General features: G+C 38.6%; 1 protein-coding gene across 1 annotated transcript in view; it reads left to right on the top strand.

Moving 5' to 3' along the window:
• Positions 1 to 13,335, top strand: part of LOC139455020 (serine-rich adhesin for platelets-like) — a 342,468-nt gene extending 329,133 nt beyond the window's left edge. The window contains exon 9 of the mRNA XM_071236605.1: positions 13,294 to 13,335. Within this exon, the coding sequence (XP_071092706.1) occupies positions 13,294 to 13,335 (42 nt within the window). The remainder of the gene's footprint in view (positions 1 to 13,293) is intronic.
• The last annotated feature ends 313 nt before the right edge of the window (positions 13,336 to 13,648 follow it).

Here is a 13,648-nt window from a genome sequence, read left to right as displayed (position 1 = left end):
ATAGAACCGGGCCCATTCTACCACCCGTCTAGGTGAAGTTAGGGTCAAAGTGGTGTGTTGGGCAAAGGAACACAGTTCCAGGAACCAGTGCCCTCAACCACCAGAATCCCTTCCTCCACCGACACAGGGGCGCAACCCACGGCAAACAGGTTGCCCACTTCGGTCGCCTCTTACAACCAGCAATGGGGTGCTGTGGGAATATTCTAACCCGGTTGCACACGGGGGGAAGAGCTATTAGCGCTACCCAGCACTCACCACGAGGAGGTTGCTCTTCGCGAGTGCCTACAGTAGTTAGGCTTCCTGCATGGCACCCAAGCAGGATTTACTTCATCACCTTAGCTACTGGTGAGTGTGCACAATACTAGCCAATATTAAACACAATACTCAGCAATGTGTTTGCTTTAAACACTGGTTCATGATAGTAACATCGATTATGATAGGATTACGTGTCACACAGGGGGACACTAATTTAACACACTTCAACCATCTGGACAGAGCCTTCAATAATGTCAGTCGGTAAAAGCATCACACCAATTTAAAAAAACAAGAATTTAATTATTCACATACATACTTAAAATTTATTATACAGACCAATTTCTTTCACGTAACTTAAGATGAGATGCCCGCTAACACGGGAAAAGAGATCTTTCTGGTTTATGCTTTGATAATGTGTATCCGTTTTTGATTTTGTGAATCCCTTGCAAAGTCCACACAAACAAGCAAAGTATGCTTGATGGTGAACCTTTCATCACTAGGTTACACTTAGGAGGTTTGTCCTCATCTGTCTTAAGCAGATATTCGTGGGTAAACCGACTGTGGTTAATATGACATCGTCGTTAAACGACCTCATCATGTCTTGTAGGTGTGTCCGATTGTTGGTTTTAATTCGTGATTGATTCCTACCTGGGTGTATCACCTCTTTTGCATGAGATCCCGAGTATAACTCTTGATGGTTGGTTTGAAATCACTGAACGGGATAAGTAGTGGAGATAATGGTTTGTCAAGAGCTGCTTTACCTACAGCACAGGCTGCCAAGGTTTGCCTACATGACTAGATGACTAGCAAAAGTACTATGTCGCATTGGCTAGTAAATGTCGAGGATTATGGGATAATTTGTAATTGTACCCTTTGATTTGTGGTTGGACAGACTTGACCCATATCAGATCAGTCTGGTACTGCATAGAGGCAGATTATACAGGAGCACGGGAGACAGCAGCAGAGTTACAAGCTACAATCCTCTTCTTAGCTTTATGGTATGAGAGATTCTGTGCAGTCTTGATTTTCATTTAATTCATGTTGCCCCACACGGAAGGATTTGGAAGAGGCCCTATAGTTCCAATCGCAGTTTGAACACTTCACATTCTTCCTGCAGTCAGTGGCCTCGTCCTTGTCATCGCAGCGGTAACAAAAAGCAGAGCCATGGCAGGACTTGGATCCATGTCCAAACGCGTGTCAGGTGTTGCACCGGAGTGGATTGGGGATACAATAACCAGCTTTAATCGAATGTGGAATCTTTGAACTGGCGAAAGTGAAGAGATATGTTCAACAACACCATTCTTCTTGACAGAAAATAGCTTCACAGCTGTGACTGACGGTACGTGGGGCAAGTTCTTTCACAATTTGTTCTTCGGTCATGTTGGACAATGCTCTTACATTAGTTGAGTGTCTGGTGCTCAGAAACATCAACCTTGATGTTGACAAACTCTTTCAGATTGAGTAGATTGACGGATTGTTGTGTCTTTGCACGCTCTACAAGGTTTAGTGACATTTGAAACCTCTTTACAGATACCAGCGATACCTTTGGAGATTGCAAAATGATTCAACTTTATTGGTCCTTTGTCAATTATTAATACACGTGGCTAATAGTCAGATCGAATGAATGTATTCTCGTCAGACGAGGTCATAAAATATTTCTGCATCACTTTTCCCAACCCACAATGGAATGGCAACAAGGACGGTCTAATGCAACAGCGGATCTCCAAGCTGCAAAGACCGAGGATAAAGGGGTGGTATACTCCGGACAATTTGACGCAAAGAGCGATAGCATTCTAGAGGTACAGATTTCGGAGGTTAGCATCACCAGATTGGCCCACGAGCCACCGCCTTCTGAGCATATATATATATATATATATTCCATTCCCCTGCCGACACAGGATCGCAGCCCTCGACAAACAGGCTGCCCAATTCGGTCGCCTTTTACGACCAGCACTAGGTTCTGTGAACACAGTCTTTGTACCCAAGGTCCCCACGGGGGTCGGTGCAATGGGGTGCCAGGGACGCATTCTACACCTTGGTCCCCATGGGGCTCAATCATTATGAGGCAGGATGTTATCCATAACCCTGTTATTTTTAAGACCACTATATGCATTGTGACATACTCTTCACCTGGCTTATACTCTGTGCTCATTATATATTCTGCCTTCTTTTTTCAGCAATCTCATATTCCACCTCTCTCCAAACAAAATCCCAAACCCTGTGTAATCATGTGTGATTGAAATGGCAAGCACCAACTCTTTGCTTTTTCAAACACTAAAACTAAAGGTATTATTTCATCTCAAATAACGATCTATGTATGTAAAGGTGGATTTCGTCTCCAATAACGACCTATGTACACTACTGCCTAAAAGTTCATTCCCCTAACACGCGTTGAGAACGCGTGTAACACGCATGTGACACGGGTGCTCAACGGGTTGCACACGGGGTGAGCACCCGTTGCACACGGGTGTGCAACGGGTGTGCATCGCGTGTGCAACCCGTTGCACACGCGTGTGCCACGTGTGTAAAACGGGACCGGGTTACAGTTGAAGTTGACAAATTTATCAAATGAATAGTGAGATAAAACAAAACAGTGAGATGTGAAATTTGAGTTAATGAGCGGCCATTGAGCTGTGTTCACCAGACCGTAAATACAAGGTCGGCCCGTCTTAATTAGTGTTCGGTTTCTAGACTTTTATGGCATGAACTATTCCACTAGGGTCCAGTCTAGCCATTGTGGCTAGCCGACAGTAGAACAGTAGTGAATTTAGATGCGAGTTTATTGCTAGGGGAACCCCCGTGTTGACACGATTGTCGCGGGTTGGTAAATGTTCGCCATTATTAAAATGATTGTTTGTGGATTGCGAACATATTCATTTGCCCATACGAGTCATTCCATTTGATTGCAAATATAACGTTTTTCGTTCTCCAAATCTATGCTTTAGACAGTACAATTATGATATAGCCGTCACCACTACTAATGTCTCATTATTTCACGTAGGAATATGTCCCATTTCCCCACACCCCACTTTCTGTTTTGTATTTTGAAAGAATAAATAAAAGAAGGTTTTGTTCGGGACACTTTTATACTAATTATAAGAAGATGTTGTAAATGAATATGAACAGCCATGCTGTCTGACTGTTGATAGAATTTGAGATCTTCACAATCAACGGGTGTGACCATGTAGACAGAATCTCGTTAGGGTTCGTGGTTTTTACATGTGTCCAATGACCATAGTGAGTATTGCTGGGGATACCATACGTAACAGTTTATTACTAGAGGTTGTGACTACCTATACCACGTGGATAGTATATCTTTAGGATTTTAATCCTTCTTTGAGAGGCATTTAGAAGTTGGAGTACTACGTTAGGATAAGATTTATGGGTGACTTTAATCCTTTCTTTCTCTGTGGGTAATCCTTTCACGTTGATTGGAGGAAGTCACTCAACCAGGGCATGACAGGTCGTGAGTTTACTCACTAACTACTGTGAGCGTTTTTGGCATGACATCTTTTCTTGTATACACATAGAAACGATGCTCACTCACTCACTGTTAATCTTCTGCAGTTTGCTGGCAAAGTGGGGATAAACCTCAGTGTCAAAGACGATCAAACTTATTTCGAATCGAATCTCCCAAATGGGGACATTTTCATAAACTTGGCAAGTGATGATGAATTTTGATATTAATATCATTATAGTTTATGAAATTGTTAATAAAACTTTAATAAAATTGTGCTTCACTCTCACGAAAAATATATTGTCTGTGAGTAAATTTATATGTCACGTTACATCGGCATTTTTCAGTGATATTGGGTCTACATGAAACATGGCTGGTTTAAAATTTCTGATACAGGTGCTTGACTGACTGAGTAGTTCATGATCAATTAGATATGTTTAAATCAGTCAAGTTTGCAACAATAGATGAATACGTTGATACCTTTGGACCGCAGTTACCGATTAACAACTTAAGACATAGAGACAGGGAGGAGATATATAACCAAACCTATGGTCCTGTTGAGACAGTTGACAGTTAGAACGTTGGATTAAATGACAGTAACTAATTTGAACATTCCCCAGTAATATCATAAAATACATCATAACTCATAACAGTCCGAGAGACAGCTTCCAGCCATATACTAGTATTGAAGGGACAATCGCTTTTGACAGTTTACAAATAAACTCACCTTAAGGTGCTTGGCATGTCAAAACTGACCTCCCTGAATATGTTTTTTAGGTTTGACAGCAACTATGCTTGTGGATTTCAGAGATAGACATGATTTGTTAGCTAGATGTTATTACAATAAGCGAAAATGTCTTAAAAGTCCACAGTTTGTTTAATAGTACAAAAAGTGTGTTATAGATCTATCAACGTTTTCTTTTATTGAACATAATATTTGCACTATATTGCTGTAAGCTGTAAATAATCTAGCCTCCCCATGTACGTAACTTACATATATTTATTTAAATTGACTATTTTAATAAAGTTAAGGGGTTTGGGGTTTGGCTGGGTGGGAATGGGTGATAAAAGAATATTCAATAATATGGAAAAGATTGGGCCTGGGGTGGGGGGTGTCAAGCGTGGGAGGGCACGGCGTCGGCTGGCGAGCGTGTGTGGCTAGAAGTCTAGCGGCGGTATCCTTGTAGTAGTCTCTTGGTCAGCTTCTCATCCTGGGGGTTGGGATTCTGGTAGAGACTCTTGGCAAGGAGGGCGGCGGTACCGGCGACGAAGTGGTTTGAGGTCGGTACGCCACTACTCTGGAAGAAGTGGTACAAGTATGTGTAGTGTGTGATGTCGTACTCGATGTCCTGTCCCCCCTTCTTGTGCACCATGACGAAAGGGACTCCTTGTTTGGCGTAGAGAAGTTCGTTTGGGGTGTTGATCTGGCCAACCTTGAGATCCGGCCGGGCCTTGAAGTGTTTGATCGGAATGTCTGACTTTTCCACTAGTAAATAAAGTTCTTTGGTATGACCTCTTTTATCCCTGCTGACGTTATCCTAATGTTCAATTTCAGTCTGCTTCACCAAGCGTAAGAAAACATTGTACATGTTCTGATAAACCACAACGATGCAATTAAGCAAATGAATATTGTGTGGGCAAATATCTATTTTCTATATATATTTGTGAAGCATTCTAGTTAATTGTGGATACACTGGGCAGACAGGATTGTGTTTATTTCCAGGCCATCCTGATCGTCGTTTACTACTATAAGGTGTATGGTTGGAGGCAAGATCAAAGGCGCCGCACAGCATGTATTAGATAACAGACGGGGTCGTCCGTTTCGCTTTGAACAACCACCCCACCCTGTCTGTAGGAGTTATATAATCGGTGCGCAAATAACTGTATCAAGTCCACTACCGGGCTGATGCGGTGTCAGTGTCAGCGATGAACATGAATGCTCAAATTATAGACCTGTAGCACTCACAAGTTGCTTCGCCAAAATATTTGAAAAGTGTATATTCAATTCTCTGATAACAGCAAATATAACCTTAGAAATAGATTCAACATACAAACAATCAAATGTAGAACACAGACCTATGTTTAATCATTTCTTCTGGATATGATCAACTCTATTCGATGAAGTAACTAATGCTCGCTCATTAAAAGAAATCAAATCCTTAATTAACCGTTCTGATGCAATTATTAATAAGTTTGACTTCAAATATTTTCATAGATCATGCCAAATTGTCCAATGTTGCCTTAGGCTCGGCTGCAGTGACTTAAACGCTGATAAGTTTAGACGACATGTATCAGACATACCAGACTGCACTTGTGGATATCACCTTGAAGATGCAATTCACTTTTTCTATAACTGTCAACAAATACGATAATATCAGAAACACTGTGTATTTCTACACACATGGGTATGGTCTAAAAATGATATTACATGGCAGTAGTTAAGCAGTTCTACAGACATGACTCTTCTTAAATCATTTCACGACATCATTGTCAAAAGCAAAAGGTTTGAGTAGCTTAATTTTATGCATGTAGTAAAGGAAAACTGCATTACCTTATTTCACAGACACCACTTGCTTCAGTGTATTGGCTTCGTTTATTTCATTTGTGCATTTTGTATGTTTATGTTCATCACTCTCTGATATATATCCAGCTGTTGTTAAGTTGTTACCTGGAGAGGTATTACATAAGCAAGTTTTGCTTGTTTACCGATCCAGATTTCTTTTGAAATAAAAATACGTTTAAGCCAACACAGCTAACCCTAAAACACATGATTGTAAACTATTCAAAAAGGGACACTTATCTCTGGCTTCTTCTCGGGTGTCGGACTCAAACTCATTTATTCTTAGAATAACATGACATACAATTATCTACAATTTTTATTATGTACAATTTAACAAAAATAATAATACGTGGATACTAATACAATTTACCAATTGTATTGTACACATTGTTAAGGAATTTAGATAGGCCTTTTAGATTTCTTACATTGTTAGTGGTCATAATTTTCTTAAATGTTTGGAAACTTAAGATATTGCTTATTTAAGAGTTCATATCGCCGTTGGTGAAAAGCTCCACATCGGAATAAATAATGCAATTCATCTCCCACAGCGATAGAATCACAGAGTGGACAGTGGCTGTCTTCCCTGGGAATGTTCAGCCATCGACCAGTTTCAACTGGTAATCCTTGGTTAGAAAGTTATGACTTTTAGTATTGGGAGAAATATTGATTTTGAGAGCAGTAGATATTTTTCAAATGAAGGTTGATTCTTCAGGTATACGACCTTTGGATTTCCGCTTGGGCTTACTAGCTGCCGTGAGTCAATTTGCTCGTTAACGCAACCGAGCGTGACAAGAGACTGGGCTACCAGTCTGCAAGGACAGCTAAATATACTTACGCATTTTTGAAAACTGATTGGTTACCCGTGATCTATGAAGATTTCGACAAAGGGCGCATTGTAATTAATTTCTTCAGCCTAAACAAACAGACAAATAACGACGAAAGCTCATCGGATGTCGTTATTTGGAAATACCCCTGATGGTTACAGTTTAATAATAAAAAAAAGTATCCCTGAGTGAAAGCATTCGCGGATTTCGGATTGCGTGGATGATACAATTACTACTTGTTGTCATCCACATTTTCTGGGATAGCCCTACACTTGTGTATTTGTCGTAATTCACTTGCTGCTCAGTTAATGAATTTATAACATGTATACTTAGTTGCAGCACCACTCAGATTACCCGATAAAGGTTCAAATTTGGTCTTTCTTGTACCTGGGGTAATTATTCAATCTAAATCCAGGTTTGAAGTGAGGTGGAATGTGTGTTATGTGATATGCACGTGGCAGCCCAGCAAGAGATGTATGATCAGTTGCTTTACTTTTTTTTGTAAATCAACTGATCATTCCCAGACATCAAAGGATCAACAGGAAATACGTTGATTGATTAATTACTGTTATCTTGCACAGTGGATATGTCAAAAGTAAGTGTTTAAATGTGAAGGTAGGTTTACTAAACCCAGGGAATACACTCATATCATGGCGTGAAGTACAGATGTAAAAACAACATACTTTGTTCAAAGGGTAACCGATAATACACTGACTGGTTGTTCATTGTTATCTAACTCAATGTATGTTTTTAAGAACCGTGGACATTATAAAAATAGTTGTCACGTGGGCTTTCTCAGCTAACTTGGCGCCTATGTGAAACAATTGAAACAAACTAAGTGATTATAATATTCGATACTTTTAAATAACGTTTAAAAACGATATATTTAAATATTTTAATATATTTCATATATATTCCAAATATTGTTTCCAAATAATTATTATTAAAGTATTTGATTCTCACATTGCCATTTGACATCGAATAAATATTTTTGTACAGCTGCAGACGCAATGGATATTGTTTCCTTTATGTTGATATTCCCGGATACATTATAACTTTGGTAGGTTGTAATAATGATATTCGCATTTTGTTTTCATTCATTCGCTGCAGCTTTGAACAGAATCATTCTTGTTCCTTTCCGTTTGGTTGGGAAGTTTTTCGAAGCGCGATAGACGTTGTTTCACAAGTATTTTCTTTTGTAAGCGTGTATATGTTACAGTCAATGTGTAAAATATGATTCACTCAGGCAATTTATTAAATATCTAAATATTTCAGTCATTTTACAAATTGACTGAATAATCCATTCATTTTTTTAACCGACTGACTAAAAATAATAAAGACGATCAAAAGAGCTTAAACACATCACAATATATTAATTATGCTAAGAAAAGAAGCCAAACAATACAGAACTGTACTTGGTGATGATATCAAACATAAACAAATATTTGGAATTAGTTATCATATTAATAAAGATGGACATATTTTTCAGTTAATTTGTAAAATAAACTGAATATTTAGGCGTTTAATAACTTTCCTTAGTGAAATCTGTTTACATTTTGAATGTAAACATATACACACGGTAAAATAAGCAATGTTCAGATGAAATATTTACTTTCTGTTGCAAGTCAAAATAGTGTACACGAAGATCGCACAATTACCAAGCAAGTGACTTATCAAAACTGCATCACCATTACCGATGCTCCCCACAAATATACCTACATTCCAAAACTGTATTTCATTTTTGTTGATCAATGTGACCATACGTCCTTCTACTATCAATAAAAATGCGCTTACGAATGGCGAGCACGGGTCGCAAACAAGTCTAGATTTCTGCTATATCATCCGGGTACTCACTGGGAAAATACAGTAATGCACAGGTAACAACTACTCCCGCGGAATTGCTTTAGATCAGTGCTCCTTTGTACGTTGAAATACTATATATTGTGAATGTCAAAATGATATATCAAGGATCAAGTAGAAGATACATTGACCGTAGCACTGGGAGTTTATTCAACAGCCCCGTGAAAATAACACTGCTGTATCTTATTATTTATTTTAGATGACGCAGTCAAAGCTCACTTCTCCTGGCGGCCATTATCGAACGGCCAGCTAAAACACAACCCCGCGCTTACCTCTACAGGTCTCTTCCTGTAGTACGGTAATTAGTATTCTCTAATTACATGTATGTATTACATGCTGCTCTTTTCCAGCCTCACGGATATGGAGCTGAGATAAAGGGTCCAAGTCATCATAAAGTAATTAGGGTCCAATAAAAACAATGCGCCGCCAAACCTCATACATATTATCACAAAAAGTCGTACTACAGACGGTTAATGTCAAATCACAATAAAAGCATTTCAATGGCAATAACATGTTCCAGGACCATGTCTTCTCTTAACACCATCGGATTTAGAAGCAATGGTCGTATAAAACAAGACAGATCTATTTAATCACAACAGTATTCATGTTATTCCCACAAAATCACATAAAGAAAGGAGACATTAGCAAATACATGTGTATTATCATTTTTCGTCAGGATAACAAAAAATTCTCTCCTTGTTACCACCTCCAGGTTCAGCTTAACACGGGTCCTCCTTTGGTCAAAAGTTTGTTCCCCCTCTAATGAGTGTGTCACGCGTTGCACACGAGTGGCGGACGGGGTGCACACCCGTGTGCAACGCGTTGCACACGGGTATCACACGCGTGACCAACCCGATGCACACTGGTTGCGTAACGCGTTGCCCATGCGTGTAAGGGGAATGAACTTCTAGGCAGTAGTGTATAGTTATGATGAAAACTCTCATTTCCATCCTGTAACTGGGCTCTACCCTTCTCTAAATTTGTCTCCAACTGATTCTAACCTATTCAACGAATTTGAATGGTGTCCACAAATACCTTTGTGGAAGTGACCATTTCCTAACAGTCTTTTCACCAGTAAATCCATCTGATACTCAACCTTCGATGGGATTGAATTTTACAAAGGCTAACTGGTATTCATATGAGAAGTTTTGTCAAAATCAACAAAACTCTGAATGTTGAGTGATGTTGCTGATGCTTTTCAGGTTTTCACCGATGTTTAATTGAAATATGATACTTACAAATCTATATATACAGAGCTAATATCCTGGGATCCAGAATTCTATCAACTACTAGACTACCAGATAACGCTTCCACTTTCATAACCGAATCACATTTCATTTAAATTCAGAATATATCCAACATTCAGTATTTTAACTAACCCCCCCCCCCCTCCCCACCCCACCCCACCCCACCCCAAAAAAAGAAAGGAACTGAGCTTAGCAACCACTGAATACAGTAAATGTACAATGGAAATGTATTCAAAAGCAATGATATTGCATGAAACAAATTTCATTTGTCTACAAACAATAACATTAAATGTCTATGCTGTACAGTATCGACTTAAGAGTGTTAATGGGGGCAAAACCTAAAGTCACAGACTCGGTAGGGTGTATGCCCGCCGGCTGCATGGATAAAAGCTGTACATCGACGCCTCGTGGATGAAATTAATCGCGTATGAAAGTTTATAAATAATCATGTCAGCATCCTGTTTTTCTTGACACCACTGGACTGCCTCCGTGGCCTAGTGGTAAAACGTACGCCCGGAGAGTGTAAGGTCCGGGGTTCGAGCCCCGGCCGCGTCATACTAAAATACGTTAAAAGATGGTACTTGTTCTTACCCTCTCTGGCGCTCGGCATCAAGGGGCTGAAACAAGGACTGGTCGGCTCCGAGTCAGTATAATGTGTGTGAGTGGGGTATTCATGTTAAACTGCGGCATGGTATCTCTGTGGGCTTGCACTATAAATTGGCATCAGTCCGGACTAGTACAAGCAGCCACATAAACACGTGCATGCACGTCGCTATATAAGTGCAATAATCTTGGACGCGACGTTAAACCCCTTTTCACCACTCTTGACACCACTGAGCAACATAAGACTCTTGCTACTGGCCAATACAATATCGTACTTTGCTGGTTACCACATCATGTTTGAATTGTTGGTAACAAAATGGCTGATGCTGCATCAAAAGCAGCACTTAACAAATATGTGACGCCGCCTCTTATACGTTACTCTTATTATAAACCTAACACAAAAGAAGTCGGACACTCAAGTGGGTATAAATATATTACATGCATTAAAACCTACTGTTGATTACACCTACTTGAAATGTTAGTCCAGATTTGAAGAGGTCATTTTAAGACGATATCGGATAGACCATTGCAGCTATACTCATGAATATTTATTGAAAGGTGAGCATTCTCCGTTTTATATCCCTTGTGAAGAGAGAATGACAGTCAAACATACCATGCTTGACTGTATTGATATTTCCACGACAAGGGTTAAATATTTCAAAGATTGATCCCTAAAGGAGATGAAGGACGGTAAAATTATTTTCCCTTTGAGAGGGTGTCGTAGGACCTTGTCATTCAAAATGTGTTATCCCTATCATAGTTATAATCATTGTAAAATATGCGTATAATTGCCTGCAGTTGAAGGGGTGGTGAAAATACTGCTGGGGAACTACAGGAAGTCCCGGTTGTTCCTGGTATGGTGGCCTACCTGTGTTCCCTGGTGATATAGAGCACGTTTTCATATTGTCTTGTTGAATTATCTTTATTATTTTACATGCTTTACTGTCCTTCGACAACAGGTTTGTTATACAGTCTAAATATATCTATTTTTGAATATAATACTTTTTCTCGTCACGATATGGCTGAAATAATGCCGATGTTACGTTAAATATTAACTCACTCACTCACTTTTCCATGCTTTCAAACTAATATAAACTATGTGATAATCTAGTTTTTTTGGTTTTTTTTAATACTTTTTTTATTCAGGGTTCAGGATACATTGTACATGATATAGTGCATATTGATACATTGACTGTTTGCACATCATTTGTAATGTGAGATTGATATTACTAGCGATAATAAATGATTTAATACATAATATATATGTATCACATGATGGAGTCCCCTTTTTTATCATAAAAACAACAGCCATTCACACTTCTCATACAAACACCATTTACACGCTTTCACACAAGGACGCCACAAGCACTCTCATACACACACACACATGTATTATATTCTCAAAGAGAGATCTCAAATCTCAAGTCAGTGGTTCCAATTGAATGATACGAAAATGTAGACACTAACACATGGGCATACCATAATATAGGCATGAACACATACATATACATATCCTAAAATTCAAAAAGATTATGGTACATCATCCAGTCTTTGTTAAATTCCAAACCTCTGTTTGTGGACAAAAAACGTCTTTTCTCTATCTTATAGCGAAGTTTGAATTCATACTTTAAAAACTGTATATTTGGTAGTATATTTTGAACTCTACATCTGTAGATAAAGTATTTTGTGAACAGGATGATAAAATCAAACACTTTATCAGTAATAAGATTTTTTTTAAGCCAAAAATAATAAATTTTGCTGAAAGATTTAGATTATGAATGTGTCCACATTTGTCATTTATCCAGCTCATAAACTGTTTCCAAAAATTCTGTACAATATCACACTCCCACAAGAGATGGACGATCGTCTCTCTTTCATCACTGCAAAAAGTACATCGATCACTGTCAACATTCTTGATATAAAATAGAAAAGAGTTGGTTGTAAGTATCCTATGAGTTATCCTGAACTGAAACCACCGAAGCTTTGTATCTTTGGTTATTTTGAAAGGTTTTATAAAAATGGATTTCCAGTTTAATTCACCAAAATTAAATTCCCATTTCTGTCTGGCTTTCCAACTAACCAAAGGTCCCAAAAGTGTATAGTAGGCATGTTTGGAAACTTTCTTTAATGAGAAAAGTTTAGTCAATAATAAACTGTAATCTAAAGGATTAATGGTGTTCTCCATTTTTATGTTTGCCTTCTTAATATAGTTTGAAACTGCAGAAACTATGATAATCTAGTTTTTGTACCGTCCTTTTTATGGTCCCAATATGTCTGAAATATTAACGATGCGACGTTACATTCGCTCACTCACTCACGCTACCTCAAACATGTCAGTCATAGACCAGTGTTACTGATACCAGCCGATTCATATTTTGGTTTCCTGACGAACTGTCCACATAATAATATCAATGCATCTTGACCATATCTGTGTTGCTATAGTTTTATAAAAATCTTTGCAGTATTGTTTTTTTCATTTTTTTCCAGATATATGTCTACATGTGTGCTGTGCCAAAACCGGAAACGTAATCGACAGAACACAGTGGACGAAACATGATTAATTACCCTGTGTGGGGAAATCTTGATGAAGAAGCTTCGAATGGTCTGACATCAAAAGGGTTGAATTTATATATGCATAGATACAGCTTCACTATCAAATCTGCTGTGTTTAAGTCAACGAATCCCATTGTCATTGTTTAAAGCACAATTGTCTTCGAATACCTGCTGAAGTATGTTTTTTATATTGACATGAATAAAATATTTGAACCCATATTGGCAATTGATTTGACCACGTACAGTTACAAGAGTGCTCTGATAGCACAACATCCCCCGCATGAACATT

The sequence above is a fragment of the Haliotis cracherodii genome, unplaced genomic scaffold (assembly GCF_022045235.1).
Source record: "Haliotis cracherodii isolate W230 unplaced genomic scaffold, xgHalCrac1.p SCAF_11, whole genome shotgun sequence".
Taxonomy (NCBI): Eukaryota; Metazoa; Mollusca; class Gastropoda; order Lepetellida; family Haliotidae; genus Haliotis; species Haliotis cracherodii.
Note: the sequence above shows the minus strand (reverse complement) of the source record. Positions and strands in the feature narration are given on the sequence as shown.